Consider the following 25,031-nt stretch of genomic DNA (forward strand, 5'->3'; position numbering starts at 1 on the left):
AGACAGCAGTTCCTGGACTCACTCATCAGGCAGCTGAATTCCATTCATTCAGGTCTGCATAGGGACTCCTGCAGATATGAACACCATCATCTTAGCAGTGCTGAATAAATGATCACCGATTACTGCTGTTGCGAAGGGTTGCTGTGCTTGTGATGTCGGTGACTGCGTTGAATAATCAATGCAGCACCACTGCACAGCCACTGCAGGGCAAAGAAGACGTATAGACAGCTACGATTATGGCTCCTGGGGGAGTGGGGGTGGGGAAGAAGGCCCCCTTCACCCCCCTGTGGTTGCCCATGGTGTTCACTGCCTATATCACAATCCCATCCAGTCCAGAGCCGGATTCTCCACAATGCCGGAGTTCTAGCAGCCGTGGTGACGCAGGATTCCAACCCCGAGAGACCGTTGGTTTCTTGAGAGCAGTGTGGCGGATTGGCGTGGGAGTGTGGTTGTTTAGCGCTAGCAGTATTTATTGTTCATTTTTCTTACTAATTCTAAAGTTAAAGTTTAATATTTTAATAGGTTAATAGTTGAGGACTTCATAGTTTAATAGTTTAGCCTTCCCTTCCCTTCCCTCCCCTCCCCCCATCCCAGAGAGCCGACCCCCTTCCCCCTCCCCACACTGTCTTCCACCCACCGCTGTCCACAATGAGCAGCAACAACAACCCAGCGCGGCACAAGGTAAGAAGGGTCCCATCTTGGTGGTTTAAGTTTTTTATTTTCCCCCAACAACATCCAAGCAAACATCACACATGGTGCATACAAACAAGGGTATGCATATCACAACTACAATTACACTAAAAACACGTAAGGGTGAGGTTAAAGTATATATTTTTATGTTGCCCTGTTCATGCCAAAAATGCGGATTAATTTCTTCATTACCCTTTATAGATCCAATTCAATTTTTCTTATAATCTTATAATTTATCTAAATCTCCTACATTGGATTCACAGAGTCATGCTTCTTTCTGTTGGATCCTGGATTGGATCCTGGTTTTTATTTTTCCACTGTTTTTACAATTACCTGAGGACCTGGAAGAAGTGAGGAGTCAGCAGAACATAATCACTTAAAGGTCAACATTTCAGCTGGACACTTATTGAGTTATTGAATTATTGTGGGGAATGTGTTTTCAGTAATTAATCAATTAGTGATTGCATCAGTGTACAGGTCTGCCTATAGAAGTAGCTGTGTTTTGCATGTTTGTTATTCCCTCATCTTACCCCAACTTGATGTATGCTGTATTGATTGACCGTCTGTGAGTATTTGTATATGTGCTGCCATAACTAAATTATTACAAGTGTCAGTAAAGGATTTACTTTTAACTTACAAGGAATCCTTTGCCTCATTGGTCTTTGCTGCGTCCTAAACTGAGAGCCGCTGCTACTACTGCTAGTCACTGGTTCAGCCTGTGATTTTCCAACACTTTCCTTACTTTCCCCACCTTAATACTAAAATCCACAAACAAATACATCCTTTTTCTCAGTCTCTTTCAAATATTCTATCAAAGGTTTCCATTCCAACATAAACATAGCTGTTGACCTTTCTCTCATTATTGCTGTAAGTTTTTCCATCTCTGCAAGTTCCAACATCTTCAACATCCATTCATTCATTGTTGGTGTTATTTCATTTTTCCAGTTCTGTGTGAATAGCAATCTTGCTGCCGTCACCATATACAAAAACAACATTCCCCCCTTCTCTTTTATTTGTTAGAAAGCTTCTGGTTTCATTTCTATGTTTGTCTTTAATATTTTTTGGATTAAGGGGTGTATTTGAGTCTTGGCTTTTTTACAAGTCCACCAAAGATGATAAAAGGTTCCTTTGTCTTTTTTACATTTCCAACATTTACTTGAAGCCCCTATAAACATTTCAGCTAATTTTACAGGTGACATATGCCATCTGTACATCATCTTATAAAAATTCTCTTTAAGATTTGCACATCGTGCAAATCTTAAACCCTTTCTCCACACATTTCCCCATTCTTCCATTAAGATATTATGCCCAATATTTTGTGCCCATTTTGTCATACCGTCTTTTTCTTGTTCATCTTCTGTCTCATATCGTAACAACAATTTAGGGTCCCATCTTGGGAAGTGTCAGCTGGTGGCCCTGGAGAGAGAGGGCCAGCAGGGAATCGGGGCTTTGCTTCTCCCACAGGCATTGGATTTTATTTTTATTTTTTTTTTGGAAAATAATTTTATTTATTTTTCCAGTATAGATATAAACAAATGTTCATAAATAAATGAATGTGCATTATACAGTAACCTTTTTACCACCCAAAGTTATAAGCATAATTACTTTCCATTTCAGGTTTTATCTTTTAGCCGTTTTAGCCTGTTCCCTCCCTCCCTCCAGCCTAGTACATTTCTCATAAATTGTCCCATTTCTTTTTCTGGGATGTTATATCACTTCTGTTTATCTCTTCCTTTATTGTATTGATATTTATTTACTAACATTACTTCTTTTCAGGAGTCACAGAGTGTCCTATAGGCCTCTGCCAGAGTTGTTCTGTTCATTTCTTTCTTCATATTTTCTACATATTTTTGCCAATCTCTCTTAAAGTTATATTTTTGTTTTATTCCTCTTTGTAATGGTAATTTCTGTGTCCATTTTCCAGTAATTGCTATTTCCCAAATTTTCCTTTTCCATATATCTACTGTTAGCATCTTTGCTGTTTTGTAGTTACTTGCTCTTAATTGCCTTGCAGCTGTCAGCATAATCCAATAAATGGTTTTTCTTTTATCTCTTTATTTTCTTTGATAAAAAGTATTTAATAGTGGCAGTTATATATATATTAGCAGTATTTTCTCCCAATTCCTTTAAAGAACCTGTCCCAAAATTTCTTTATTTTCCCACAGTCCCACCACATATATATTTGAGTTCCATTATCCTTACATTCCATTATTTATTTATATAGCACCATCAATGTACATGGTGCTGTACAGAGTAAAACAATAAATAGCAAGACCCTGCCGCATAGGCTTACATTCTAATTTCAAGTTAGAAACATGAAAATGGGCACCAGGAGAGCTTCTAAATAGATCCTTAGTCATGCCCATTTTGAAGGAAATCCGATGATGCCCTGAGTTTTAGGGAATTTTTAACATTTTAACCGTCAACTATAACCCCAGTGTACAAAACTGCATACATCCACACCATTTTTCAAGTTAGAAACATCAAAATGGGCACCATGATAGCTTCTAAATAGATCCTTAGTCATGACCATTTTGAAGAAAATCACATCGTGCCCTGATTTTTGGGGAATATTTAAAAGATCCCCCCATTTACAGAAATGCAGTTATCTCCATCATTTTTCCAGAAACACACATGCAACTGGGAACCAGGAGAGCTTCTAAATAGATCCTTAGTCATGGCCACTTTGAAGGAAATTAGATTGAGCCCTCATTTTTGGGGAATATTTAAAAGATTCCCTGATTTACAGAAATGCAGTTATCGCCATCATTTTTCCAGATACACACATGCAACTGGTCACCATGAGAGCTTCCACATAGGTCCTTAGTCATGGCCACTTTGAAAGAAATAAAATCATGCCCTGATTTTTGGTGAATTTTTAAAGTTAAACCTAAATCAGAATCTTCCTCTCAGATTAACCACGTTAAAAATTAACACAGGGAACTTTAAGATAGAAAATTATTAAACTGGGTGAGCGTACAGCGTACTGTTCATGGGATAAACAACTCAGACCTTGCGTTGCCCCGCTTGGGTCGCAATACTTCTAAAAAGTGCATTTCTTTCATGCCATCCACTCATTCCAAAATGTTATAACACATTGTTTTTCAAGACGCTGCAATGCACACACATCAAACAGAGATGCCGTTGAATAGACGATCCTTTCAGGCTCCGCCACAATTCACACACTCCAGGGTATGCCCTGCCAATAATTGTAAAAACAAAGAAGGACAATTGCCCTGAGTCAAAGCAAGACGCGCACAAACCGGCCCTCTGAGGCGGGCACAGAGGAGGAGAGGCAGCAGCAGACAACTCTGCAGGTACAAGTCAGTGAGCCAGGGATAGTTTTCCAGGCCATTCAAAGGCAGAAACACAAACCGGCCCTGTGAGGCGGGAACAGCACAGAGAGATGCCTTTTCATCCCATAAATAATAGGAGGCTAGCAGGACAACAGTAAAGCCTTGTGCTCCTTGCTTCAGAGTTGATTGACTACATAGCCATTATCAAATCATCATCATCATCATCATCATCATCATCACAACTATTATTACTATAGAACAAAAAGGCTGTTTGACTATTACCAGTATTGGAGCGGACGTGCCCAGTGTCCTGGAGGAAACAGCGGCTGGTCCTGTCTAGGTGCCTGCCTTTGAGGAACCACATCACACATGAACTCGTGCAACTCATTGGTTTCCACTGCTTCCCCTTTGGAGGGTTCTGATGTTCCTCAAGGGCAGTGGGCACTGGGCACGTCCACATGCTATACAGGCCATCATCCATTTGCACCACTGCTATCCAGTTGTCCGCCAAGGTTATTGTGGGTACCTTGCAGTGCTGTGTTGCCTATCTTTTATTTTACTTTGTATATTATTTAAAACATAGGTGTGGTTTCCTTTACTGCAGCAACGTGAGGTTGTGTGAGTTTGCTCAGGCTACTGCTTCACCAATGCACTCAAAAGTGACAAAAGTCCTACAAAAAACAAACAAAGAAAAGTTACTCAGTATCCCCTCCCCAACGTTGGGATTGGAGGATGCTATGCATGGGCTGATAACTTATCACGATTGCGAGATGAACCTGTCTATCACTGCTGGGGAAAAAAGGTTCCCCCCTCCAGCTTTTACCCATTCAATAAAAAACAATTACAAGCAAAGCGTAAAATGAAAACTTCTGGAAATTGACACAAATAACTCCAAATGATTAATTTCTAAGCACAGTAAGTTTCAGGGATCTAGCTTTAAAAACAAAGAAGTTATAGGTGTTTCTTCGGCCAATGCAATCCTATGGGAAAATGTGGGCAAAATAGCGTTCTCTTCAGGAAAGAATGAAGAAATGTATCAATGCAGGATTCCTGCATTGAGCAGGGGGTTGGACTTGATGACCTTGTAGGCCCCATCCAACTCTGCTATTCTATGATTCTATGAAAGGTGGGCTGTCAACATATTAATAGTGCCGTAATTGAGTTGGGATAGTCTCGCTATTTCATTTCCCTCACAGCTGTACTAGGGACGCTGTACTAGTCACCTTTATTTCATGGGTTGGTGATGTCTGACTGGAAGGGAGTTATGGGATGCCCACTAAGGAACTTGGTCTTAGCCACAGAATCAATAGAGGAAGACCCCACACATGTAGCAGGGTTCTAATTCACTATTGTTCATTTCAAAAAGTAGAGCAGGACCTGGGTCACGCTTGATTCTGGTACCTGCAGATGGAGAAGTCCCAAACAGGTGTGGCTTCAGTTCATTACTGTGTGGCCCCCTTTTGTGTTCTATTAGAAGCCCCGTGGTTGACTGACGTCTTGTCAATTTAGAAATCAAGTGTGCATAATTCAGGACCTTTTGAAAATTCAGCTGAAACTCATTGATGTGAACCGAGCCAAACTGTCCCAATGGGCCGCAGGAAGGCCCAGCCAGGAATGAAGGAGAATCAAATGAGTTGGGATTTCTAGGAAACTGACCTGCGAATTCCACAGAGGACTAACTTTTTAAAACCACGTGGATTCCATGAACTTTTTTCTTTTTTAATTTTCAGGGGGATTGGCGCTAAACCGCACTTCCACGAACGGGCCGTACTGGTGCCCATAATTAGATCTATGCTAATGTGTATTAGTACAAATGGGATGAAATTCTTGTAGTTCTTTCAGTGAATGGATAACGGAACAAAAGACACCTGGGCAGGATCTACACTCCTGCTTTAAAGTAGGGATGTGCTCCTCTCCCCTTAGAATCGGAGAATCAGAAGCGAATTGGCCTGCTCCGCCTTGCCCAGAGGCGGAGTAGAAGCGAACCAGGGACCCTTAGAAGCATGGCGAAGAGAAGCGGCCATAGGAGAAGCGCTTCTCTTTTTGCAGAGCGATCTGCCCGCCATTTTAAATAACAGATAGGAAGCGCAGCACTGTTACCCACCCTAACCTTGGTGAACAACTGAATAGATGTGGTGCAAGGGGATGAGGTCCCCTAGGGCATGTGGACGTGCCCAGTGCACACACTCTTCCACCCTGGAGTGTCATCAGAGCCCTCCAAAGAGTAGCCCAGTGGAGAGACTGAAGCTAATGCCTGTCATGAGTTGAAGTGACAGGTAGCTTCTTAAGACTGGTACTTACTTAGGGCCAGTCAAAAATTGGCATATTCCACTCCCCCTGGGCACGTCCACTTTCCTCTTACTGGTAAAAGACAGACATAGCCTTTTTTAAAAAAAATCTTCTTGTTGTTTATTCAGCAACACTGCTGCTTTTAATTCCACCCCTCCTTTGTTTATTTATTTATTCCATTTTATATTTACACCCCATAGCCCAAGCTCTCCTGGCTTTTCCTCTTCAGTGAAGTCAGGCAGGCTTTCATTGTGGTTCAACTCCTTATTGTTGTTGTTGTTGTTGTTGTTGTTGTTGCTATTAATATTAATTAGTACTGCTATTATTAACGTTACTATTGTTGTTTAATAATGGCTGTGATCACAGTGAGTCAATCAACTCTGAAGCAAGGATCACAAAGCTTTACTCTTATCCTCCTAGCCTCCTAGTTATGGGATGCAAAAGAAAAGGCATCTCTCTGTGCTGCTCCCGCCTCACAGGGATGGTTTGCATTACTGGCTTTGAAACTATCCTTGGCTCACTTCCTTGTGCCCCCAGAAATGTCTGCTGCCTGCCTTCCCCCCGGGGTGCTGCTGTGGTGGGGCATCTGCCGGGACTGATTCCCCCATACTAGATCTATGGCATATCTCTGCCTGGCTCTCTGCCTGCCTGTCCTCCTCCTCTGTGACTGCCTCGCAGGGATGGTTTGCAATGCGTTACTGCTGGCTTAGAAAGAAACAAGCCATCCTTTGCTCACTCCTTGCGCCCGCCTCGCAGGGTTGGTTTGCAATGCGTTACTGCTGGCTTAGAAAGAAACAAGCCACCCTTGCCGCACTTCCTTGTGCCTCCAGAAATGTCTGCTACCTGCCTGCCTTCCCTCCCTCCTCCCCTGCCCGCCTCGCAGGGATGGTTTGTGTGTGTCTTGCTTTGACTCATGGGATAAGTCCTTCCTGCTCTCACTTAGACTTTTTGAAGTTCCAGATAAATTTTTCAAGTGTGGAAGAAGATTCATATTTAGGTATATCTACTCCCCAGTTCATGGCGTGTTGGGATTTCCTTTGAAATGGCCCCATTGAGCTGTCTGCAGCTTTAAATCCTAGAGATACTGGGGTGTCCGATTTTCAAAAATTCCCCCAAAATCAGGGCAGGCTTGGATTGGCTTGAATCGTGGCATGCGTGTGTATACATGCATGAGGTGTCATGGTGCCTAACTTGAGGTTTCTAACATGAAAATTGACGGAGATATTGAAAGGGGTGTTTGAATTGGGGTTAGGGGTGCTGCGTTGGAGGTTAAAGCCCCACCCGCAAAATCAGGGGATGATGGAATCTGCTTGAAACTTGCCATGAATGCGGATGTGCCTGCTTCCAAGTTTTTATCTGTCAAAATGTCGGAGAACAGTCCATGTCTGAAAATGGGGTGTCCGATTTTCAAAAATTGCCCCCAAATCAGGGGAGGCTTGGATTGGCTTGAGTCTTGGCATGCGTGTGTATACGTGCATGAGGTGTCATGGTGCCGAATTTGAGGTTTCTAACTTTAACAGAAAAAAAGTTGTAGGGTTTTTTGGATTTCAATGCAAGCCTAAGGGGGGGGAAGCGGAGCTCCGATCCGGATCCGGAGCTTCGCAGCAAACCGGAGCGGACTATAGGCGGAGCGAAGCAGACCAGAATCCGGAAGTTCCGGATCTGGAAGAGAAGCGGATCGGGGGGGGGGTCCATGCACACCCCTACTTTAAAGCGCTTTATAACAGTTATACAGCGCTTTAACTGCTTTAAAGTGCTATAAAACTGTTATAAAGTGCTTTAAAGCAGTAGTGTAGATCCGGCCCTGACCATCCACAAAATGTAGGCAGAAAGATTGGACAAAATCTGTTCATCCCTGGGCCCTGTGAATCCAGTCAGAATTGCAGGAGTCAGAAGCACAGCCAGGCCCTAGGTGGTCCACTGGAAATGGGCCAGTCTCCCCCAGGCAAACCATGATCTACCTCCCCCTCTCCCATTTCTCGAGGACACAAGTGGACTGTGTTGAGTAGTCCATTCTTGTTTTCAGTTTGAATTCCAGTTTTACAAACATGTAGCTGAAGAGTTGGCCATTTGACCAATAAGAGAAAGATGGCCAATGAATCCTCCAAATAAGGTTAAAAATGTCTATATCTTATTTTCCACATTTATTTACTACATTCACATTCAGGCCTTAGTTAGACCTAAGGTTTATCTCAGGATCATCCCGGAGTCGTCCCTGCCTGCTCCCGGGATCCCCTCTGCGTCATTGACATGAACAGGGATGACCCCGGGACGATCCCGGGATAAACCTTAGGTCTAGCTAAGGCCTCAGTCTTTCTTCCAAATATCTTGTTGAGGCATAGATGGTTCTCTCCATCCCCTCCAACTTTCTAATTGAGTCTCAGACCAGCCCCTGAAGTAGGTTAGTTGGACAGGGTGGATGACTGGCCCCAGGTCAGGAGCGAAGACCAAAAAGGCAAGTTTAGAAAAATTGATGCGAAGTAAATAAGGTTGCATGGATCTGCAGACTGGTGGGGAGGGGGCGGTGATAGAGATGGAGGAACGAAGATAGGAAATAGCATGAAGGGACAGTCGAGGGGAATGCGGACTGCCTGCCTGATCTCATTATTTCCTTCTCTTTAGACTGAAGGGAACCTCCCTTTCATAAAATCCAGGGAGTCAAGGAAGCGCAGAGGAGAGCCATTAACAGAGGAAGAGGTAAGGTGATCAATTACCATGGTGTGCACTAGGTGCCTGAGGAGAAATTGGCCAATGCTCCCGCAGGGGGAGAAATTGGCCAGTGCTCTTCCATTCTGCCCACCCTGTATCTCCCCTAAAATGTTGACACGTGGATTTGATCTGCCAGTTGTTGACCTGTTGCTGAACCTTTCTATTGCAGACCCAGGGTGTCCCTGCGAAGCGGAGGCGTTTAGAGGAGAAAGAACCACAGGAACATAATTTGCCTGTAAGTCTACCCAAATTCTGAACTTTCTTGTAGAGGTGGGAGGAAAAATCAGGTAGGAAGTCCCAAATCCCAGAAGCCTGAAGCTGATTTTTACTCGGACCTTTCGGTCAGAGCCCTTGACAGCAAGCACCTCTGTTTTGTCTGGATTCAGCTTCAGTTTGCTTTTCCTCATCCAGCCCATTACCACCTCCAAGCATTCATTCAGAGGAGACACACTATCCTTAGCTGATGCTGTTATTGAAGGCATAGAGAAATATATTTGGGTGTCATCAGCATACTGAGAACACCCCACCCCATGCCTCTGGATGATCTCAGTCAGCGGTTTCATGTAGATGTTAAACAGCCTTGGGGTTAGGATGGCACCTTGTGGTACGCCAGACAATAGCTCCTTTTCTGAGGAGCAACTACCCCAAGCATCACCATCTGGAATCTACCTGAGAGGTAGGACCGGAACCATTGGAGCACAGGGCCCTCGATCCCTAAACCCCTCAGGCGTTCCAGAAGGATACAATGGTCAATGGTATTGGAAGCCACTAAAAGGTCCAGAAGTACCAGCAGGGACATACTCCCCCTGTCAATACTCAGGCGGAGATCATCCACTAAGGCGACCATAGCGGTCTCAACTCCATATCCCACTCTAAAGCCGGTTTGAAATGGGTCTAGAAAATCTGTATCATCCAAAACTGCTTGGATTTGGAAGGCAACTGCCCTCTCAATCACCTTGCCCAGAATTGGAGGTTTAATACCAGTCTGTAATTATTAAGGTCCAGGGAGTGTTTTTTTTAAAGCGGCCATACCACTGCTTCTTTTAAACATGGTGGGAAACTCCCCTCCCTGAGAGATGCATTAATAATAAGTTGTAGATATAATCTAACTGCATCTCCTCCCTGGGCGACCAGCGCAAAAGGACAGGGATCGAGAGGACAAGTGGTCTTCTTTACTCGTCCAAGCAGCTTGTCCACATCCTCAGTGCTCACCAACTGGAACTGATCCTGTGTAATCCTACTCACAGAGTTGCTGGACACTTCGGCTTCAGCTTCTGTTATAACGACGGCATCTAAATTGGCTCTTATCCAAGAGATTTTATCTGTGAAATGATAGTAAAATAATACTCACAGTATTGCCTTTCTATTATTGAAACTTACACCAGTTGTTAAAATAAAAAGTCTAGTGTGGAACATATATCCCGATAGGCTTGCAATACTAAGTTCACACCAGTATCAGGGGTTAGGATAAACACCACCCAGGCATCTAGCTGTGGCAGAGTCATGGAATGCTGCATTCTGACCCCAGCACTGAGTTTATTTTTGGGGTTGATGATTCAGTGTCTTCCCCAGAATTCACATTTGTGCCTGAGTAGTGGAGCCTGTTGGCTAACTTGAGTTTTGAGGTTAAGACAGGTCAACAGAGGCGGAACTAAGGGGTCCTGGAGGCGGAACAATCTTTGAATCCCCGACAGCAATCAATGCAGACCACAGAAAGGGAGAACTGAGGCACATGAACATTAAGATTGCACAGACAAAGGACAGTGTGGGGACATTGTAGCCTCACAAACGCACTTCTCTGCACCCACATTCTCTTGTCCCAGGACAGAGAATCATGAGTGAACAGTGGGATGGGTGTGTGTGTGTGCGCCACACACCACAAAATAATGATGCTTCCCCTGCTAATGAGGATATCCTCAGAGCCACACAGCAAAGCCAGCTGAAGGCCAGGCTAAGCCCCAAAGTAACAGTCGGTAGTCAGCCTCCTACTCGGCCCCCAATACTGAACACTCACACACTACGCGCGCACACACACACACACACACACACACAGAGAGTCAATAATGTACAATAATAATGCAAAAACATATTTCACCACATATTTGAATGGAAATCATCTTCTTTGCTTTCCTGCAATCAAAAGACTGAAATCTCTTCCATGGTAGAAAACTCAAGTACAAACACAACCTTCTCCTTTTACAATATGCAGTGCATAGACACAGAAAACATAAACGCATATTCACACACACACACACACACACACACACACACACACGAAAGAGACATAAACTGACTCTGTGCCTCTTTCAGAAGCAACAGCCAAACAGGAGACACTGGATGGGGTTGCACTCCCTCTGAGAGATCAAGTTCCTCATTTGGGGGTACTCTTATGTCCATCTCTATTGCTGGAGGCTCAGAGTGCTTTTTACCAGCTTCAGCTGGATCGCCAGCTACAGCCTGTCCTGGACAGGGATAGCTTGGCCACGGTGGTACAGGCATAGGTAACCTCAAGACTGGATTACTGCAATGTGCTCTATGTGGAGCTGCCCTTAAAGTTTCTCCGGAACTCAGCTGCTGTCCAGAGCTGATGCCTTCCAGCATGTAACTCCATGCTGAGGGAACTGCACTGGCTACCTATTCAGGCCAGGTATAAGGTTTGTGTACTAGTGTACAAAGCCTTAAATAACTTGGGACCAAGATACCTGAGAGAGCGCCTTCTCCCCATCAACCTGCCTTGTCACTGAGGTCATCCAAGGGCATGCGAGCCAGGCAAGGACAAGGCCACCCAGTAAGGAGAAGCCCTGTGTATCAGCAGAGGCCCCTAATGATGGAAGCTCTGCACGCAACTCTTCTTCAGGTCCAATGTAACTTCCGGAGGGGAGCGGGACTCTCCCCAAGGACCAAACTCCTGGGAGGGTTCTCAGCTCCCCTGTCATCAGAGCAGAGCGCTCGGAATAACTCCAGGTTTCTGTTCTGGGAACAAGGAGGCCCAGCTCAGCAGAGGGGGAGGCTCAGGACTGTCCCTCCCTCTGAGAAACCACCAAATCCCGACTAGAGTCTTTTGGTGCTTCGGCTCACGTGCGATGCAGCTTTCTCCAGGCGCCTGGGTCTTGCTGGCAGTTGTAATCCAGGACATCGGGAGGGCATCAGATTGGGGAAGTCAAATCAGAGGAGGATTCACTGTAGCTTACTGTACTCCCTATTCTTCCCTTTCCTTCAGGCACAACCATCGATCTCCTCCCCTCCACAGCAAGCAGCCTGCTTGGGAAACAAGGTCAGTGGCCAGCGCAGGTTGTGTTTGCTGCAGGGTGGTGTTAAAGAGAGGGGGGATTCATATAACTGGAAAGTTTGCATGATGAATCAGGCTCTTTGGTTAGGAAATTTCATGCAGGATTGATCTGTTGACTGACTTGTTCCAGGAAACATCTGTCCCAAGCAGTGAGCAAACCCAGGCCATTGCAGCAGCCCTGAGAGCCTTGCAAGTAAGTCTTCTTCAGCTCTAACATTGCTGGTGGATGGTGGAGGAGGGAGTCAGCGAAGGGCCAAGGAGCAAGGCCTGAATGGGGGCGTTCTAGTGTAGGATGTTACGGGTGTCAGACTGAGTCCGGGAGTCCAGAGGACTCTCCCCTGACAACCCTCCGCCACTGGGCCCAGCTCCTTTGGGTGCAACCAGGTCACAAAGAAGCTTGCGCAGTGCCACGAGCAGGGGCGGGGAGGGGTGGCGTGGCAGGCAGCCGACGAAGGCAGAGGCTGAAGAAGTGCCTCCTTCCATTTCTTAGTGCCAGCAGCAGCCCAGAGACCCCTTTTTCCCCGGGGAGGGGGGGCTTTTCCTCAAGATGCAAATCAAAATGGGTGGTGAATTCATGGTGGATATGAATGTAAACCCTATGGATTTAATAGTTGCTCTTCTTTGCTTCACAGAATAAATGGACTTCATCCGAAGGAACTTGGGCCACGGTGGTGGAGGAAACTGAGGTCAGTGGCTCTTCTCTACTGGCTGTTTGGCTAAAGAGAGGAGACAATATATTAATTTCTTGTTTATTATGCAGATGTTTATACCGCTTTCCAATAAAAAGATCCAAGCGGTTTGCATAATAATAGATTTACAACAATATACAATAAAACAATCATGATTGAACAATGAAACTCTAACTGGCTGTGGTTTGGAGATGAGCAGGAAGCAGAAATTAGCAAAGTGATGTTTTTGGTTGCTCTATTTTGTGGCAGGTTTTCATGATTCATCAGGCTTTTGGGTCGAGAATTAGAACCTTTATGCCACTGACATCTACGTCACCTGTCTGACAATGTGGGATGGGGCAAATGTGTACTCCTGCATAAGCTATGGGGTCTGTGGGTGGGAGGGCGGGGGTTTCCTCCCCTCTCCCTGGTCATAATGGCTCAGAAGGAAGCTGAGGTATTTCCAGGGGGGCGGGGGATTGATGAATGTGTTGGCCAAATGTGTTCCCTGACTTTCCCAAGGGCAGCCCCTAAGCCAAATGAACATAAATGTAGTGGAGCTTGAGTGGTGAAAGTTGGGAAGTGATCAATTATACTATCGACCAAAGTGAAGTTTCTGCACTGGTATATTCACAGGACTCGGGATCATCCAACCAATCACCGTCATCACCAGAGTCTTGTTCCCCACCATCTTCTCCTTCTCCATCCTCTCCTCTTTCTGCATCCTCGTGTCCTTCACCTGCAACATCATCTCCTCCACTGAAACAGTCCCTTCCATCTTCTCCACCAAGAGCTGGGCCATCAACGAAAACAACGGCACAACAACCTGCTCAGGTAAGATCACCTTCTCTGACATCTCCTTTCCCACCTCCATCTTCCCCAGAGTCATTAAATGAGAGGGAACACAGGCTGTTCAGAGGGAGAGGAGAGGAGAGGAACGAAGATACGAAAAAGCATGAAGGGACAGTCGAGGGGAATGCGGATTGCCTGCCTGATCTCATTATTTCCTTTTCTTTAGACTGAAGGGAACCTCCCCAACATTAAATCAAGGGGGTCGAGGAAACGGAGAGGAGACCCACTAATCCTTACTGATGAAGAGGTGAGATGATCAATTACCATGGTGTGCACTAGGTGCCTCAGGAGAAATTAGCCAGTGCTCCCGCTGTGGCCTCTCTTCTGCCCACCCTGTATCTCCCCTAAAATGTTGACTCGTTCTCTGCCATCCTGGATTTGATCTGCTAGTTGTTGACCTGTTGGTGAACCTTTCTATTGCAGGCCCAGGGTGTCCCTGCGAAGCGGAGGCGGTTGGAGGAGACAGAACCACAGGAACATAATTTGCCTGTAAGTCTCCCCAAATTCTGAACTTTCTTGTAGAGGTGGGAGGAAAAATCAGGTAGGAAGTCCCAAATCCCAGAAGCCTGAAGCTGATTTTTACTCGGACCTTAGAAGATGTCCTTACTTTACATGCAACATGCAATTAAAAAACAACAAGTCAGTAGGTACAGATTCAGAATGATTCTCAGCGGCCACAGACTCGGATGCATGGCATTTGCAAGCATGAAGGCACCTATGGTCTTTTGAGACAAGAGACATCCTTGGCAAGAGGAACCCCCTCAGAGACATAGGGTGCTTATAGGGGAGGCCTTTATTGCGCAATTGCACTGCCTTATTGTATGCTCATAGGAGTTTTAACATGGAACTATGTGCACTGCTTTCAGGAACAGAGTGAGCTCTTCCCATTGGTTTTTTCAGCTTCTTCCGCAATGCTCTGCATTTGTTAACAAACCATCATGACTTCATTAATACTACTACTACTACTACTACTAATAATAATAATAATTTATTACACGCTTCTCCCTCTGGATCGAGGCAGGGAACAACACCAGACACAAAATAATACATGAAATTAGTTAAAAAAGAATATAAAACCAATACAATATTTATTATTATTATTATTATTATTATTATTATTATTATTATTATTATTTCTTACCCGCCTCTCCCTTTGCATCGAGGCTGGGAACAACATTAGTACAGGAATCAACAGGCCATACCAGCAGCCGTACCACTGCTTCTTTTAACATGGTGGGAAACTCCCTTCCCTGAGAGATGCATTAATAATATGTTGTAGATATAATCTAACTGCATCTCCTCCCTGGGCGACCAGCGCAAAAGGACAGGGATCTGTTAAGTATATGAAAAGAAATACTTGCTTAGTCATTAAAATTGTGTGTGTATGGCTATCTCAGGGTTAAACAGAGAAAGTCTATCTGTGGGCAATTACCTTGAGATAGAGGCTGTTCTGGGAACCTTGCCAAGATTCTAAGTTAGCCTCATCACAGCTGTATGTAATGTAGATAAGAATTGTGTAGATTTGTATATAGTTTCTCACTTGTGTAAAATGGAACTGATCACTGCTTACTGATCACTGCTCTATGATCACTGCTCTCTGTGTATGCCTCAGTGTGCTGATCTGAACTGATCTGAATTGAACTGCACAGAAGCCTGAAGGAAATAAACCAGCTCTGCTGTGTAAGACCTGCGTGATGTGTGTTTGTTTCTGAGCACAAACAGAGTTCCAGAGAGAGAAAAGTTCTGGCACAATAACCCAACAAAGGTTATGGGCCCAGTCCAGTCAAGTCTAGCCTAGACCAGCCTATGCCAGCCTAATCCAGGCAGAAGAACCAGAACTTGATGGGAACGGTGCAGTATCAGAACCAGGAGTCTGCTAAAACAGAAAACTGTTGATGAAGGAAGACATCAAGCTAAAGCCAGTGCTGCAAAGTGAGGAAAAATCTCAGTCGGCTGACTCTGAGGAGGACTCTGAGCAGGAGGACGGTGAGATACCAATTCCTAAAGCAGAGGAAATGGCAGGAGCTAATATGTCTGGTTTGCATCAATTGTTGGAAAAGCTGCATGACTCTAACTATGCATTATGGTCTTACAAAATGCAAATGTATCTGATTCAGGCTGAACTGTGGTATGTAGTTACAGAGGATCCACCAGATAGAGCAGATCCACAGAATGCTAAATGGTTTAAGGACGATGCAAAAGCAATGGCAGTTATTGCATTAGCTGTGGAAGACTCTCAAATTTCCTTCATTCAGTTTCTGAATACATCAAAAGAGTGCTGGAATGCGCTACAAGCTGTATATCAAAGAGAAACAGCGGGCAGTAAAATAATTCTAACCCGGAAGCTGTATGGAATGAAGCTGAAACCAGGGGAGTCTATGTCAAACCATTTGAAAAGCATGAGAGAAATCTTCAATCAACTCAGGGCACGAGGGATGGAGTTTACAACTATACACCAAGTCTATGTGATTTTGTCAAGTCTTGATTCATCGTACGACGCGGTTGTCACCATGATGGAAAGTCAAGAGGAGAAAAATTTAACCCTCGAGTATGTAGCTGGAAAACTACTGGAAACCTATGAAAGAAGACAAGCTTCAAAACAACAGAGCCTTAAACTTCCTGTGGCTGAATTTCAACAAAGCCATAAATCTTCTGATGTGGTGGCTGCATTAAAGGCAAGGAAATGCTTTAATTGTGGTTCCACAGAACATTTACGGCGGGATTGCAACAACAACAAGAAGAAAAAGCACTCGACAGCAAAGTGGAGAGAAGAAAACAACATGAATGAAGCTGAATCAACAAAGAAGTGTCTTCTAGCAAGAGTCAAAGAGACAATGAATCCTTGGTTTTTGGACTCTGGGGCTTCAATAAGTATGGCAAAAGACAAACTTTCATTTGTAACCTTGGAAACTTCTACTTCAGAGCAAAAGTGTGTTACCCTTGCAAATGGAACAAAAATCCAGATTTGTGGTGTGGGTAATGTATATTTTGATTGTCTGGGAGTTGAACTACAAAGTGTTTTATATGTACCAGAATTAGAAACAAACCTTCTAAGTGTGTTTCAGTTAACAGAAATGGGGTATGAGGTTTGTTTTACTGAAGAAAATTGTACTATAAAACAGGGAAACAAGGTGTGTGTGCAGGGAATAATGAAAGAATCTTTGTATGTGATTAATACTTGTACAGAAAATGAAGTTGTAGCCAGCAAAGTCACAACAAAAACAATAGCCAATTGCAAACCACACCAAGAGTGTATCCATTTAACTCATAAAAGGTTTGGTCATGCTAACTATAAAACAATTTCTAAGATTCCAGAATTGTGTGAAGGGGTGAAAATCAAACCATGTTCTAACTATGTAGAATGTAATGTATGCAGTGAAACCAAGTGTCATAAGTCAAACATTCCAAAACATAGTGAGAGAACAACAAAAAGAATTTTTGAATTAATACATGCAGATCTTGCAGGTCCTTTTGAGACAAGTCAAGGAGGAAACAGATTTTTCTTGTCTATTGTTGATGATTACAGTAGATTTGGATTTGTGTATGTGTTAAAACAGAAGAGTGAAACTTTTGGAAAGTTCAAAGCCTTTGTTAAGTGGAGTAAAAATAGATTTAAAGAACCTATAGCTAATCTAAGAACAGACCGGGGAGGTGAATTTCTTAGCAACCAATTTAAAAAATTCCTCAGTGATGAGGGTATACAACATGACCTTACTGCTCCATATTCACCATTTCAAAATGGAGTTGCAGAAAGGAAAAACAGAACCTTGCAGAACATGTTAAGAGCTCTATTGAAAGAGTCAGGATTGTCTAATCTGTTCTGGGCAGAAGCTTTGTCCACATCAAATTATTTGTTAAACAGGCTTTACCACTCTGTACATGAAAAAACTCCATATGAAATGTTTTACAAAAGAAAACCTAGAGTGTCACATATAAGGGTTTTTGGAAGTAAATGTTTTGCTCATGTTCAGAAAGAAAACAGACCAGGAAAGCTAGCTCAAAGAGGTTTGGAATGTAAACTGTTGGGATATGATACACAAACAAAAGGCTATCGTTTGTGGTCTCCATATCACAAAAGTGTAATTGTGAGCAGAGATGTAGTTTTTCATGAACAAATGCAGGAAACAAAACAGTATGTAAGTTTGCCTGTAGAACAGAAAGCTGTAGAAACAGAAGAAATTCCTGAACAATCTCAGCAAGAGAGGGAGGGGGAAGAAACTGTAAAGGAGGAAACTGTGCCTGTAACTATGCCAAAGCAACCAGAAAGGGAACGCAAAGCTCCAATTTGTTATTCAGATGAATACCAAAGCAAACAGGTTTCTCATAGAGCTTTACTAATAGCCTATGAACCTACTTCATTTGAGGAAATTCAGAAGATGGAACCTACAGAAGCTCAGGGCTGGCATGAAGCAATGTCAGAGGAAATCAGAGCAATGGAAAAAAAATGAAACGTGGGAGCTAGTACCTTTACCTGAAGGTCGTAAAGCCATTAACAGTAAATGGGTATTCAAAGTAAAACAAAATGAGGAAGGACAGGTGGAACGTTCAATGGTAAAACACAAAGAGATGCTTTTAAAGCTGGGTCTCAGATTGTAACACAATTTAAACAACATGCGCAAGAGGAGGACTGTTAAGTATATGAAAAGAAATACTTGCTTAGTCATTAAAATTGTGTGTGTATGGCTATCTCAGGGTTAAACAGAGAAAGTCTATCTGTGGGCAATTACCTTGAGATAGAGGCTGTTCTGGGAACCTTGCCAAGATTCTAAGTTAGCCTCATCACAGCTGTATGTAATGTAGATAAGAATTGTGTAGATCTGTATATAGTTTCTCACTTGTGTAAAATGGAACTGATCACTGCTTACTGATCACTGCTCTATGATCACTGCTCTCTGTGTATGCCTCAGTGTGCTGATCTGAACTGATCTGAATTGAACTGCACAGAAGCCTGAAGGAAATAAACCAGCTCTGCTGTGTAAGACCTGCGTGATGTGTGTTTGTTTCTGAGCACAAACAGAGTTCCAGAGAGAGAAAAGTTCTGGCACAATAACCCAACAGGATCGAGAGGACAAGTTGTCTTCCTTACTCGTCCAAGCAGCTTGTCCACATCCTCAGTACTCACCAAGTGAAACTGATCCCGTGTAATCCTACTCACAGAGTTGCTGGACACTTCGGCTTCAGCTTCTGTTATAACGACGGCATCTAAATTGGCTCTTATCCGAGAGATTTTATCTGTGAAATGATATTAAAATAATACTCACTGTATTGCCTTTCTATTATTGAAACTTACACCAGTTGTTAAAATAAAAAGTCTAGTGTGGAACATATATCCCGATAGGCTTGCCATACTAAGTTCACACCAGTATCAGGGGTTAGGATAAATACCACCCAGGCATCTAGCTGTGGCAGAGTCATGGAATGCTGCATTCTGACCCCAGCACTGAGTTTATTTTTGGAGTTGATGATTCAGTGTCTTCCCCAGAATTCACATTTGTGCCTGAGTAGTGGAGCCTGTTGGCTAACTTGAGTTTTGAGGTTAAGACAGGTCAACAGAGGCGGAACTAAGGGGTCCTGGAGGCGGAACAATCTTTGAATCCCCGACAGCAATCAATGCAGACCACAGAAAGGGAGAACTGAGGCACATGGACATTAAGGTTATCAGATCAGTTAACAGTATTACACTGGAAAGTAATTTAGAAACGTAAACACATATTGACACACACACAAACACACACACACAAACAGACAGAGAGAGAGAGAGAGGGAGAGAGAGAGAGAGAGAATCTGACTCTGTTCCTCTTTCAAAAGCAACAGCCAAACAGGAGACACTGGATGGGGTTGCACTCCCTCTGAGAGATCAAGTTCCTCGTTTGGGGGTACTCTTATGTCCATCTCTGTCGCTGCAGGCTCAGAGTGCTTTTTACCAGCTTCAGCTGGATCACCAGCTACAGCCTGTCCTGGACAGGGATAGCTTGGCCACGGTGGTACAGGCATAGGTAACCTCAAGACTGGATTACTGCAATGTGCTCTATGTGGAGCTGCCCTTAAAGTTTCTCCGGAACTCAGTTGCTGTCCAGAGCTGATGCCTTCCAGCATGTAACTCCATGCTGAGGGAACTGCACTGGCTACCAATTCAGGCCAGGTATAAGGTTTGTGTACTAGTGTACAAAGCCTTAAATAACTTGGGACCAAGATACCTGAGAGAGCGCCTTCTCCCCATCAACCTGCCTGGTCACTGAGGTCATCCAAGGGCATGTGAGCCAGGCAAGGACAAGGCCACACAGTAAGGAGAAGCCCTGTGTATCAGCAGAGGCCCCTAATGATGGAAGCTCTGCACGCAACTCTTCTTCAGGTCCAATGTAACTTCCAGAGGGGAGCGGGACTCTCCCCAAGGACCAAACTCCTGGGAGGGTTCTCAGCTCCCCTGTCATCAGAGCAGAGCGCTCGGAATAACTCCAGGTCTCTGTTCTGGGAACAAGGAGGCCCAGCTCAGCAGAGGGGGATGCTCAGGACTGTCCCTCCCTCTGAGAAACCACCAAATCCCGACTAGAGTCTTTCGGTGCTTCGCCTTATGTGCACTGCAGCTTTCTCCAGGCGCCTGGGTCTTGCTGGCAGTTGTAATCCAGGACATCGGGAGGGCATCAGATTGGGGAAGTCAAATCAGAGGAGGATTCACTGTAGCTTACTGTACTCCCTATTCTTCCCTTTCCTTTAGGCACAACCATCGGTCTCCTCCCCTCCCCAGCAAGCAACCTGTGAGGGAAACAAGGTCAGTGGCCAGCGCAGGTTGTGTTTGCTGCAGGGTGGTGTTAAAGGGAGGGGGGATTCATTTCTTTATGGATGTTTAGTATGCAGATTTGTATAGCACTTTCAAGTAGAATTATCAGATCAGTTGACAGAGTAATAGTATTACATTGGAATGCAATTAAAAAACCCACTGTTGATCACTAAAAGTGTAACTGGAAAGTTTGCATGATGAATCAGGCTCTTTGGTTAGGAAATTTCATGCAGGATTGATCTGTTGACTGACTTGTTCCAGGAAACATCTGTCCCAAGCAGTGAACAAACCCAGGCAGTTGCAGCGGCCCTGAGAGCCTTGCAAGTAAGTCTTCTTCAGCTCTAACATTGCTGGTGGATGGTGGAGGAGGGAGTCAGCGAAGGGCCAAGGAGCAAGGCCTGAATGGGGGCGTTCTAGTGTAGGATGTTACGGGTGTCAGACTGGGTCCGCGAGTCCAGAGGACTCTCCCCTGACAACCCTCTGCTACTGGGCCCAGCTCCTTTGGGTGCAACCAGGTCACAAAGAAGCTCGCGCAGTGCCACGAGCAGGGGCGGGGAGGGGTGGCGTGGCAGGAAGCCGACGAAGGCAGAGGCTGAAGAAGTGCCTCCTTCCATTTCTTAGTGCCAGCAGCAGCCCAGAGACCCCTTTTTCCCCGGGGAGGGGGGGCTTTTCCTCAAGATGCAAATCAAAATGGGTGGTGAATTCACGGTGGATGTGAATGTAAACCTTATGGATTTAATGGTTGCTCTTCTTTGCTTCACAGAATAAATGGACATCGTCTGAAGGGACTTGGGTGGAGGAAAGTGAGGTCAGTGGCTCTTCTCTACTGGCTGTTTGGCTAAAGAGAGGAGACAATATATTAATTTCTTATTTATTATGCAGATGTTTATACCGCTTTCCAATGAAAAGATCCAAGCGGTTTGCATAACAATAGATTTACAGCAATATACAATAAAACAGTCAAGATTGAAGAATTAAACTCTAACTGGCCGTGGTTTGGAGATGAGCAGGAAGCAGAAATTAGCAAAGTGATGTTTTTGGCTGCTCTATTTTGTGGCAGGTTTTCATGATTCATCAGGCTTTTGGGTCGAGAATTAGAACCTTTATGCCACTGACATCTACGTCACCTGTCTGACAATGTGGGATAGGGGAAATGTGTACTCCTGCATAAGCTATGGGGTCTGTGGGTGGGAGGGCGGGGGTTTCCTCCCCTCTCTCTGGTCATAATGGTTCAGAAGGAAGCAGAGGTATTTCCAGGGGGGCGGGGGATTGATGAATGTGTTGGCCAAATGTGTTCCCTGACTTTCCCAAGGGCAGCCCCTAAGCCAAATGAACATACAGGTAGTGGAGCTTGAGTGGTGAAAGTTGGGAAGTGATCAATTATACTATCGACCAAAGTGAAGTTTCTGCACTGGTATATTCACAGGACTCGGGATCATCCAACCAATCCCCGTCATCACCAGAGTCTTGTTCCCCACCATCTTCTCCTTCTCCATCCTCTCCTCTTTCTGCATCCTCGTGTCCTTCACCTGCAACATCATCTCCTCCACTGAAACAGTCCCTTCCATCTTCTCCACCAAGAGCTGGGCCATCAACGAAAACAACGGCACAACAACCTGCTCAGGTAAGATCACCTTCTCTGACATCTCCTTTCCCACCTCCATCATCCCCAGAGTCATCAAATGAGGGGGAACACTGGTCCTACAGCAGGAAATGCCTGCCTGATTTCATTATTTCCTTCTGTTTAGACCAAAGGGAACCTCAGGAGGAAGGTGTCAAGAAAAAGGTGAGGAGCCCCTTTGAGCTACAAAGGGGAAGCAGTAAAGCAATCAATAGCCCTGTGCTCTCTGCTCACAACACTCTTTGGCTCTTCCCAAACTCACCCCATGAATCGGTGGAAGCACTTGAGGCCGACCCTGGGCCCCCCCCGGGCTGCCATTTATGGGGAGGGGGAGGGAAATCCACTGTGTGGCCCCCTTCTGCGAGACCCTGTTTTCAGCACTGTCTGCAGCAGGACGGTGACAAAGTGTGTCCAGGGCTATTGAAGGAGCAAGATGCCACGCTGCTGCTCTTTTCCGCACCCACCCAACTCCCTCCCACAAAAGGGTTGGGGGACACAGGGAGGCGGAAGCTGTGTCAGCCCCTGGGAAGGGGGATCATTGGGCCCTTGGGCTCCCCTCCCAGGGGGGTCCGAATAGACAGAAAACCACGGAGGCCCCTCAGCAGTCATTGCTAACTTTCCTCTCTCACACTTTTACTTTCAGAAGAGGAAGCCAAAAAATGAGGAGCCTGCCGAGAAAAGGTTTGGAATTTTCTTTTGCTTCTGCATTTCAGATGTGTTGAGGGAAAATGTCACAGTGGGGATGGGGTTCTGTGGTGTGGCCCCCTGTCCTGGCCATGTATATATAGAGAGGTAAGTGGCAGCTTGAAAGCCCGAACAAGACTCCTGTGGACTCTGATCCACCTCACAGGGCTGCTGTGGGAATCCCTGGGGAAGGGTGAATACGGCTCAGGGCATGGCCTGAAGGCACTTCACGAAGGCCGCCAGCTGAAGCTAAGCATCCCTGGGTCAGGTCAGTGCTGGGATCGGAGACCCCCGTGGAAATCCAAAGCACACCTCCCCCAGCCCCATGGCCTCGTTGTCAGTGGGGTGGCCCAAGTCTGTGGCTGGGCCAAACGACTTCCGGCTGCAGGTGAGGAGTCCTATGGCTGAATCCCCTGCATGGGGAAGACAAGCATAGTGGGGAGAAATGGTTGGAATGGGGAGTTGCTCCAATGGAGCAAACCCTGTAGAAACCTCGTGGACTCACTCCTCCAATGTCTCTGTTTTTGCAGGAAAAGAATGAAAAGATGCTCATTCCTGCCTTCTTTTCCTCCCTTTCTTCTATTTCCTCTTCCATTCTCTCTCTCTCTCTCCCTTTTTCATTTCTTCTTTCCTTCTTTTTCATCTCTCTCTCTCTCTCTCTCTCTCTCTCTCATTACTTTTTTCCTTTTTTTATTTTTTAATGAAAAATACATACAACATATACAGCATGCATTGCCTGGGAAGTGGACACTCGTGTCCTCCCTGCTGCCACTGCCGTGATCGCCTGCTCACGGGCATAATGGCTCGCTCGTTGCTGCAATCAGCCACCCGCCACCATGGTCTCCCACTGCCTGAAGTGATCCAGCATACTCTGGTCCCTGGAGGAGTCCTCTTGTGTTCTGCAGGCGCCCCACAGACGACTGCTCCTCCCAACATCCAAAGCAGGCGTCTGCGTGGTGCCTGCGGAAAGCATGAGGACTCCTCCGGGGACCAGAGTATGCTGGATCACTTCAGGCAGTGGCTGGCAATGGTGGGGGCGGCAGATTGCAGCAACGAGCGAGCCACTACGCCCGTGAGCAGGCGATCACGGTAGTGGCAGTGGGAAGGACACGAGTGCCAACTGTCTCTGGGCTCTGGTAGGTTCAGCCCCCCCAGGCAATGCATGCTGGGAGTTGTATTTATTTATTTTATTTCTTTATTTCTTTATTTAATTTATATACTGCCCCATAGCCGAAGCTCTCTGAGCGATTTGTAGGCTGTTTCTCCTTTATTTATTTATTTATTTATTTTATTTATTTATTACATTTTTATACCGCCCCATAGCCGAAGCTCTCTGGATGCTTTGTAGGCCGTTTCTCCTTTACGGAGGCCTAGGGCTGTCAGCCGACAGAAAGCTCTGGCGTGGGCTGGTCCAGGAAGTCACGAAGAGTCGGAAGCGACTGAACGAATAAACAACAACAGGGCTTTGTGGCCTGCGGCCCGAGGCTTGCACAGGCCTAGTTGTAACTAGGCGAGTGTCTCTTATTAAAATTTTGAGCTTTTGTGCTTTTGCTCAAGACCGGCTCACATTTGTCAAAGCAGAAATTAAAGTGAACCAAAGTGCACACCTCCCCCCTGAGTTTCTACTATCAGCATATAGAGAAACAGCAAATCGAAAGCATTCTGAGTTGCTGCCTCCACGGCTTGCAGAATTTCCAGGGCTTTCTTAAAGTCTAATTTGCATTCTGCCTGTCAACGCCTCTGCATCCTGTCCCCATTGATGCCACAGACTAGCCGTTCCCTCAGCAAGGCATTCAAGGTACCTCCAAACGTACAATGCTCTGACTGGTGACGTAGTCTCCCAAATAGTCTGCCACAGACTTCCCAGGGGATTGTGAGAGACTGTTAAAGTAAAATCGCAGCATAATATCTGATGGCCTAGGTTTACGATGACTTGAGGATGGGGTGCAGGATGGCTGCCTCTGCTGCCGCTGTCCCAGACCAGGCCCAGCTGCCTGGGCTGGGCATCGACGGAAGCCGCCAGCCCCCTCCCACACCCACACCACAGAGAACAGCCACCCAGTGCCCGCACTGGCCCAGCCGAGGCCCAGCCATCCGGACTGGGCAGCGAAGGGTTCCGGCAGCCGGAACCCTTCGCTGCCCGGCCCGGATGGCC

General features: G+C 45.4%; 1 protein-coding gene across 1 annotated transcript; it reads left to right on the forward strand.

The window, feature by feature from the left end:
* The first annotated feature begins 648 nt into the window (after window positions 1-648).
* LOC134402028 (sialidase-like) lies at window positions 649-23,449 on the forward strand. The gene is made up of 13 exons (XM_063131396.1): window positions 649-681; window positions 12,205-12,258; window positions 12,906-12,959; window positions 13,578-13,775; window positions 13,960-14,040; window positions 14,217-14,282; window positions 20,509-20,562; window positions 20,833-20,895; window positions 21,335-21,379; window positions 21,998-22,195; window positions 22,320-22,357; window positions 22,836-22,873; window positions 23,407-23,449. The coding sequence occupies exons 1-13, from the start codon at window positions 649-651 to the stop codon at window positions 23,415-23,417; spliced, it is 933 nt and encodes a 310-aa protein (XP_062987466.1). The 3' UTR covers window positions 23,418-23,449.
* The last annotated feature ends 1,582 nt before the right edge of the window (window positions 23,450-25,031 follow it).

This window comes from Elgaria multicarinata, chromosome 7 (assembly GCF_023053635.1).
Source record: "Elgaria multicarinata webbii isolate HBS135686 ecotype San Diego chromosome 7, rElgMul1.1.pri, whole genome shotgun sequence".
Lineage (NCBI taxonomy): Eukaryota > Metazoa > Chordata > Lepidosauria > Squamata > Anguidae > Elgaria > Elgaria multicarinata.